An 8984-nucleotide genomic window follows, 5' to 3' on the forward strand; every position below is an offset into this window, starting at 1 on the left:
GGGGGGGGGGGCGGGGGGTCCCCTGCCCAGGCCTGATGCCTGGGCCAGAGGCATCAGGCCTGGGTCGGGGGCGGAGCCGGGGATTGGGGGGATATGAGGGTCCCCTTGCCCAGGCCTGAAGCCGGGGTCAGAGGCGTCAGGCTTGGGCGGGGAGTGGAGCAAACGATCAGAGGGAGATGGGGGTCTCCTGCCCAGGCATGATTCCTGGGCCAGAGGCCTCAGGCCTGGGCGGGGACCAGAGCCAGTGATTGGGGGGAGATGGGGGTCCCCTGTCAAAGCCTGACACCTCTGGCGGAGGCGTCAGGCCTGGGCAAGGGGCCGATCCTGCGATTGGAGGGTGATGGGGGTCAACGCCTGAGGGCTCCCCGTATGTGAGAGGGGGCAGGCTGGGCTGAGGGACACTCCCCCCCACACACACACACACCCAGTGCACAAGTTTCATGCACCGGGCCCTAGTTTAAAAAATAATAATAATGTGCCATGGTCAACTCCCAGACGTTGTGTAAACTGTTTGCTCAAGTCACTCTGTTGAGGTTACAACCGTGTCGCACACATAAGCTGTCGGTATTCCCATTGTCCAGCCGTCTCGCATGGTTTGGGAACAGGAGGCCCACTCACGCTTCTCTGGGCTCCTGTCCGGATTGGCCGTGCGGGTCCACAGGGAGCCCCGAATCTGGTGATTGAGGACTGTCAGGTGTCATCGACGGAGGACCTGGGAGGGTTAAACTCCCAGGGGGAGGGCTGGCTCCCAACCACCTCGGGGCCCACACGCGTGTTCCCTCACCCCCCTCACCTGCTGCACACCAGGCCCTCTCCCGGGTCCATGTTCAGTGCGTCTCATGGACCTTCCAGGTGAGCCCTTCTCTTCTGTTTCCTCCGAGTGCAGGGCTGTCTGTCCACGGAGACGCTCGGGGCCTTGCTTCCCAGGCCCCTGTGACAGGCCTCCCGCCCAAGGGAGTTGTCAGGAGGGAAAATGGGGCAAAGGGAGCTGGGCCTCACCCAGTGGGCAGAGCGGACTTCCGTGGAGGAGCCCTGGCCTTTGGCCCAGGTCCCCAGCATCAGTCTCCTCCTCCTCCTCCCTCTGTGGAGGGGGGTCCTTCTCTGTGACACAGCGGCTGAGGGGCGACTGGCAGAGCCATGGGCTCACCCCCAGACGACCTTGGATTCGTGACCGATGCACGTGACCCTTCTGCTCCCTTCTCCACAGCAACGGCCCTCACACCTCACACCCGTGTCACCACTGAGCCGGAAACACGCCTTTCCGGCGGGCGGGCGCCTTCCCAGGTGGAAGCGAGCCCAGCGAGTCCCAGGGTTAATAGTGTCTCTGGAACTTGAACCCAGAGCTGTGGTTCCGGGCGAGGCCCGTCGGGTGCAGAACGTTCCCAAGGGAGTCCCTCCGAAGTGACGACGCCAAATTACAACGTCCGGCTTCTAGGACGGTGACCACCTCGCCTCCCTGCTCACAAGAACACGGGTGGTAGTTGGTTTTATAAAATATGTTTATTGGTTTCAGAGAGGAAGGCAGAGGGAGAGAGAGAGAGGAACATCGATGATGAGAGAGAATCATGGGTCAGCTGCCTCCTGCACGCCCCGCACTGGGGATCGAGCCCGCAACCCAGGCCTGTGCCCTTGACCTCCTGGCTCATAGGTCGATGCTCAACCCCTGAGCCCCGCTGGCCAGGCAACAACAGTTTCAAGGTCACAGGGCTGCTTCTCTATGTATTTTTAAAACCAGGAAAGACAGACAACACCCAGACCCTTTACTAAGCACCTGGTTGTGGGTCTGACACGGAAACAGGCTGGCATGTTGGGCGGGAGTGAGCCCAGTGTGGCCACCGTGAGTCTGACTGACTAATACCTCACATGGGAGCATCTCGGGGGCAGGGGGGGGGGCGAGGGAGGGCTGGCTGTGGGGAGGGATTAAGGGATTAGATGAGTCACAGGAGCCCCGGAAGGGAGCGGCCCGGCGAAGAGAAGGAAATGAGCCGGTTCCCATTGCAGAGGGTCGGAGGGTGAGGGAGGGACCAGAGGGAGAGCTGGGAGTGGATCCAGGTCGCCCTGAATGAGGCCGGCATTTGTCTCTGAAACTCTGCCCTTTGCTCACATTTACAAAACACCACGTTCATGCACAGAAACGACCTAAGCCTCAGGGCGGGGATTTCAGAGGAGCTGTCTCCCTATCACCGTGCCGTGCGTGCCACACCCACGGCATGTATTCCCCGGGACTGACTCGGGTCTGGACCAAACTCCACGCAAAGAATAAAGACTTCACCTTCGACGGCTGAAAGGCAGGAGGGAAGGAACGTCCACGTCTCAGAAGACGCTCCCCACACAACTCTGGGCGAAGATGAAAATCTATTCATTGATCAACGTTCAACCCACAGGAAATGAACTATTTAAATATCCTCCGGCAGGCGGTGGCACAAAATCTATACTAATAAAAGGATAATATGCTAATTAGACCAGACGTCTTCCAGACATCCTTCCGGACAAAGCCACAGTGGCAGAGGCCAAGGCAGAGGCTGTTAGGGGCGATCAGGCCAGCAGGGGAGAGCAGTTACAGGCGATCAGCCAGGCAGGCAGGTGAGCGGTTAGGGGCCAGTGGTCCAGGACTGTGAGAGGGATGTCCGACATCCCCTGAGGGGTCCCGGATTGGAGAGCGTGCAGGCCAGGCTGAGGGAGCGCCCGCCCCCCGTGTATGAATTTTGTGCACCGGGCCTCTAGCAGATAATGAACAAAACTCTCTCGAAAGGGTCTGAGTCGCTGCCAGTCTGCGGACCAGGCCAGGAAGACCTGTGGGTGTGGGCAGACTTGGATCCTGCTCTTTGCAGATGGTAAATAATGCTGTTTAAATGCAGACACACTGGCTACGGTGGGAACGCGGAGAAACGCCCATGAGAACACTCACTCGGCATGAGGAACCGGAACAGCCGTGCGAAGGGAGCAGAGACCTTGAAGGCAAAGTAACACCTGGAATGGAGCCAGTTCGTCAACATAAAACGCTCCGTCCATCCGTCCGTCCATCACGAAGGCGGAGCCACGCGTGCGGCCCCCCTAGCAGAGCCGCAAACCACAGGCAGGAAACCCACCCGGAATGAGCCAGAAGGAAGCGTGGAGGCGAGACCTTGGCTCTCCTCTCAGCGCCTGCACCGTGTGCTGTGCCATGGCCGGAGCTGGAGGCCTGGGGGTAGCACCAGCCAACCTTGTCCTGGTTGGGTATCTCCATGTCATTCGCAGAGCAACGAGCCCAACACACACAGGGCACGGTCCTCGCCAGGGCACGCAGCAGCGACTGCCCCCAGATGGTCATGGCGGGTCGTGACGCTGTGAGAGGAGGTGCCCCCAGCCGCCCTCCGTGGGCAGCACAGTCATCGTCACCGCCACCGCCCGGGTCTACGTGTGAAAGCGCAAGAGGGACAGGCATGCAGGCCTCACCCCCGGCTGTGGCTTCCGCCCCCTCCATGCTCGCTCTTCTCCTTTCTCCCTGATTTTTAAAAAACATCTTTATTGATTTCAGAGAAAAGGGGAGCAGGAGGGGAGAGAGACACATCCATGATGAGAGAGAATCATCCATCGGCTGCCTCCTGCACGCCCCCACTGGGATGGAGCCTGCAACTGGGCATGAGCCCTGACCGGGAATCAAACCGTGACCTCCTGGTTCCTAGGTCGACACTCAGCCCCTGAGCCACGCCAGCCGGGCGGCAGCTTGTTTGTTAATAACAAGGGAGCTCACCCCTTCCTGGTCCTGCAGGCAGAGGCCCTGCTGGTCGCCTCGTGTCGGTGGCTTCCCCTCGTTGTGTATTCCCTCCCCTGAGTGACGTCCTGTTCCCCCAGTTTCTCCGAGGACATGGTGTGGCCCGCGAAGAGTAAAGCGTCACTCAGACGTTCACTGACTCACTGAGAAGGGGATTTCCTTGGACCAGCTCTCCATCCCGTCCACGGAGCAGCCGCTGGGGGGGATGTTCAGGGCCAGCACTGGCCGGGCTTTGCAGCCCCTGAGCTGCAGAGTGAGGCAGCCCTCACCCGCCTGCAGGGGGAGTGGAGGTCTCCATGCCCCTCAGGCTGCTGGCATCCTCATGCTTCTTGCACTCCCACCTCCTCGTTGCGCGCCCCGGTCAACTGTCTGCCCCCTGGTGGTCAGTGCACATCATTGCAAGTGGTTGAGCGGCCTTAGCATATATTATGCTTTGATTGGTTGAATAGATGACCGGATGACCAGACACTTAGCATATTAGGCTTTCATTATACAGGATAGGCAAATTTTAAAAAGATCTTGGGGAAATACTGAGCTATTTTTAAAAATATGTTTTATTGATTTTAGAGAGAAATCAAGGGAGTGGGGGGAGAGAGGGAGAGAGAGACATCAATGTGAGAGAGAATCACTGATGGGCTGCCTCCTGCATGCCCCCTACTGGGTACCAGCCCACAGTCCGGGCCTGTGCTCTGACCTGGAATCTAACCGGTGACCCTTTGGGGCCTAGGACGATGCTCAACCAACTAAGCCACACCAGCCAGGGCTATTGAGCTGTTTTAAAAGAAAAGAATTTAGAGGAAGACAGAAAAGTACAGACACAACCTATTTTCTACATATTTTTTACCGCACGGACACTTTAGTGAGACAGGCTCGTGATTAAGACATTAATTATGTAATTGTGTTCTCGTTTTTCTTGGCCATCCAATGAGGAGCGTTAGTATTGGGTGGGAACTGACTCACGCTGTGTAATAGATAAGCACTCGGCTATCAAAACGGGGATATTGATGTTCACGGGAAGGATTCTAACACCCATAACTCCTCCCCGACAGCTCGTCCTCTCATAGCTCTCACTCCGTCTCCGTTGTCCTTCTCCCGGTCGCCCCTGGGATGCTGCCTCCACTCGAACTGTTTTCGTTCCACATCTTGTACCACAAACTATTTTCTTTTAAATTCTCACCTGAGGAGTGAGGATATTTTTTCCATTGATTTTGAAAGAAACATCAACATGAGAGAAAGAGAGACATTGATTGGTGGCCTCCCAACCCGACCGGGGTCAGGGGTCGAACCTGCATCTAAGTTCCATGCCCTTGACCGGGAGTCAAACCTGTAACCCTTCAGTCCATGGGCTGATGCTCTAACCACTGAGAAAACTGGCCAGGGCTGTGCCACAAACTTTTTCATAACAACAATGTGATATATTCAATTCACTCCTCTTCCTCTATCGAACCAGATCTTCATTTTCTTTATGTTTTTTACTTTTGTGAATTATTTCTTCCCACATTCTAACTCCTCCCTGACTTTATTGCTTTATCTCCTTGATTTAGCAATCCTTTCAACAATGATTTTACTAAGGACTTAAAATTCCTTGTCTATAACCTTTTGCAATATCTTATCAGTATATGCACAATCTCAGATACATTCTTTCTCTACATACCTCAGCAACTAAACATTGCTCTGAGTTTAAAAAGTAAATAAGTAAGCCATCAATAAGCAACTAACAACATCAATTACTATAATTTAAAAAGATACGGCAGAATTTTCTATTCCTCTCAGCAATCCTATTTCATCTGTGTGGCAATTAGCAGGTCATCCTGTATAATAAAGAGGTAATATGCAAATTGACCCGCACTCCATCACGCCATCACAAGATGGCTGCACCCACAGTGGAGGCGGGGATCCCGTAACAAGTTGTAACTAACTATCAACAGGGACCTGAGGCTGTGTGGTGCTGCACCGGGGTGGGGGACCTCAGGCCGCCCTCCCAGCCGGGTGGGGCTTGACCGGGGTCCTCAGGCCATGCCTCCTGCCCTGGCGCCAGGCTGGCAGGGCTTGACAGGGGTGCGGCTGGCTGGGTCTGGATCTTGCCCAGTGCGGGAGGAGCTGGCTGGGTCTGGGTCTCGTGCGATTTCAAGGCTCACGCGGGTGGGTGGGGACTTGACTCTGGGTCCTGCAGCCCGCCCCAGACTCTGACAGGAGGGAGATTTTCAGATACATTTTACTAATTTTCTTTCATCTCTGACACTTCTGTTATAGAGAAAGGGCAAATAGCAATATTAAAATATTTCCTCTAATGAATTCCCTTTTAATGTGCACGAATTTTATGCACCGGGCCACTAGTTATTTTATAAAGACAGACAGGCTTTGTTTTGCTTCAGAAACAAGTAAATTTTAAACCCTTATTGGCTTAAAGTAGCAAATACTCTGTTAGTTCCTGTGGGAGGAGGGACTTGGCTGACCCGACGAAGTCCCTGCCCCTGGGGCCTCCATCCTGGACCTGGACCTGTCCCGGGGGAGTGAGGGACACGGGAGGGACACGGACTCAAACTCGCTCGCTCTTCCTCACTCGGCCGACGATGCTCCCACTTTGTTGGACGAAGAGGTGCTGAGCCGCACCTGCCGCCCCGTCCATCCCCGAGCATCCGACACCCCTTCTTCTCTCCAATCGCCTCGAGTTGAGAGCAGGGCCCCCCGGGTGGTTGGTGCCGGGAACAGAGGGGCCGTGGGCAGCAGGACTAACCCACGCGTCTGAGGGAAGGAGCGGCCGGTACGTTAGGTCACTGATACCTGGTGGTGGGAGGTGAGAGCTGACGTCAAGGAGGGTTCATGCGGGACGGGCATCTCATTACTCGGAGGCCAGCACGCGGGAGGCGGGGCCACAGTGCTCCCTTCCCGCATCAGCAGGCACCCCCACCAGGAAGTCTGAACGCAGCCGGACCCACAGTTGAGATGCTCCCAGAGTTATCCGTCTAATTCCCATCACATTTAGGCTGTAAACAAAGACAAGCGTACGCGGCTGCTCCAGCAGCTCACTGAGCCTCGGTCCTGCGAGGACAGCCTCCGTCCACACAGAAGCAGCCATCGTGCTGCCTTGTTAGCAACTGGCACTAAGATGCCAGGAGTGCATGAGCGTTGAGACGTGAGCCCCTCATTTTGGGAGAACGTAGGGGACGAGGAGAGTGTGTGTGTGTGTCTTATGACACCACTTGGGGAGGGGCGGACCCCTCACCTGTGCTCCTCAGTGGTTGACCCAGCGAAGACATCTGCCAACATCACGCCCAGAAAGGTGTCCTGAAGTGGAAGCCACAACTCTGAGGTGGGAGTCTGTCCCTCCAGGGGCAGGAAATAGGGGGGTTCTGAGGTTGCTCTAGGTCAGCTGAGCAGGCAGGGGCAGGGTCAGCTCAGGGGCAGGGTCAGCTCAGGGGCAGGGTCGGTGCATGCAAACAGCGAAGGGACAGGGTGTCCAGCAGCGTCCTGCACACAGAGCGAGTATGGGGGAGGCAGGGGCCACGGCGAAGGCTCCTAAGGTCCTCCGACCGGGTTTGTGGGAGGAAAAGAGAAGCTGTTATCACTCCAGGAAAACGGGGTTAAACGCGGTGACACCGTCAGCGTCTCAGGGGCTGAAGGAACCGTGACGCGGAGGAAGGTGGAGGAAAGCTGGTGAAGTCGGAAACTCGGGAAAACCCAGTACTGTTTCTGTCTGAGTTTAAGGGCAACGGGGCATGAAAGTGAGTGGCTTTCTGGGCGGAGAGCCGGGGGCTACAGAGCCGGGACTGGCTGCTGGGAGGCGGCCACGGCGAACAGGTGTCGCATCTGCAGGGAGCTTCCGAGGTTCGACCTGCTGTGACTGGTGGAGGGCGATGGAGGCCTGGCTGGCATCCAGCCTCTCGTTGCTTCTGATTTTAAGGTTCAGAGTCCCAGATGGTCCTTGGAGGACAGAAATTCATTCTCAAAGGGGAACCCCCCACTCCCCACCGTTCAATCAACACGATTGAAACAGATAACTGCCGTGTTTTATTATAATCAGATGGACACGCCGTGAATACATTCAGTCTGGTCATTGCAATGAGGTGCGGTAAAGGGAACACATTTTTCTACAAAATAAACACACTGTCCGAAGGGTCAGAATGGGAGAGAGAAACGCTGATGGGTTCACACACGGGGGAGCTATTCCGAAGGGACCCACGAACCCCTCCACCCACGTCCGCCGCACCCGACATGCACGTCTCACCCCGACACGGGCTCATGCGCACGGAGGCGGAGAACAGAGCACAGTGTGTGTAAATCACGCAGAACCAGTGCCTCGCCAGGCTGCGTGCCTGCTGGAGCTGAGAGGGAGGGTGTGCGTGACCAGCCGGCCTGAGTCATCACCCCAAATCTTAGTTTCACCCCATGGGGCGGCCTGTTCGGTGACTAAAGGACCAAACGAGGAACTGGACCTTCCCTCTAGGCCCCAAGGCCCTGCTCGGGGCGCGTCCCCCGTGAGGAGAACGGTGTTCGCTGCGTCCACGGACCAGCCTCATCCAGACAACAGGCCTGGCCCGGCCGGCGGGCTCAGTGGATGGAGCATCGGCCTGCGGACTGCAGGGTCCCGGGTTCGATTCCCGGTCAGGGCACATGCCCGGGTTGAGGGCTCGATCCCCAGTGGGGGGCGTGCAGGAGGCAGCGGATCAGTGATCTTCTCTCATCACTGATGTTTCTATCCCTCTGAAATCAATAAAAATATATTAAATACAAGACAGGTAGGTCTACTTGCAGGTGAAAATCATAGGTTATGGAAGCATATTATTTCTTAATTACACATGGGTTTTTTGATTCTATAATTCTGAGCGAGTCTAACTGGATACATTAACTGCCCCAGAATCATCTTACGTATCCGAGGGTGAGTCACAGCCCCTTTTCCCCGATCGTGCCCGGCTGCTGCGCCTGGAGTCCCCAGGAATGAACACAGTCTTCCCCGGGCCGGGCGTGGCCACAGCTTGAAAAACTCAATCAGACCCCAAATGCCTGTCTGTTCCTCTCCCGGCTGATGGTCCTGACGCGAGGTCATCGCTGTGGGTGGAGGGAGTCGGTGGGAGACACGTGGAGGGGACACGGCGTGTTTCAGGCGCCTTGTTGCTCGGCTCCAGGCATGCGATGTCAGTTCGCCTTCTTAGTGATAATAACTGATTGTCCAGTCCGGGGCGTCCACTCCTTCCTGCGGTCGGGGCCCTGCCTGTGTGTAGACGACACA

The 8984-nt window shown here is 56.4% G+C and overlaps 1 protein-coding gene across 1 annotated transcript in view; it reads right to left on the reverse strand.

The window, feature by feature from the left end:
- Positions 1 to 3306: 3306 nt before the first annotated feature.
- The window catches only part of CLDN17 (claudin 17), a 6870-nt gene continuing 1192 nt past the window's right edge, over positions 3307 to 8984 (reverse strand). Inside the window, exons 3-4 of the mRNA XM_015564139.1 lie at positions 3899 to 4027; positions 3307 to 3393 (exon numbers count right to left, since the gene is read on the reverse strand). Coding sequence (XP_015419625.1) covers positions 3307 to 3393; positions 3899 to 4027 — 216 coding nt within the window. The remainder of the gene's footprint in view (positions 3394 to 3898; positions 4028 to 8984) is intronic.

This window comes from Myotis davidii, unplaced genomic scaffold, assembly GCF_000327345.1.
Source record: "Myotis davidii unplaced genomic scaffold, ASM32734v1 scaffold552, whole genome shotgun sequence".
Lineage (NCBI taxonomy): Eukaryota > Metazoa > Chordata > Mammalia > Chiroptera > Vespertilionidae > Myotis > Myotis davidii.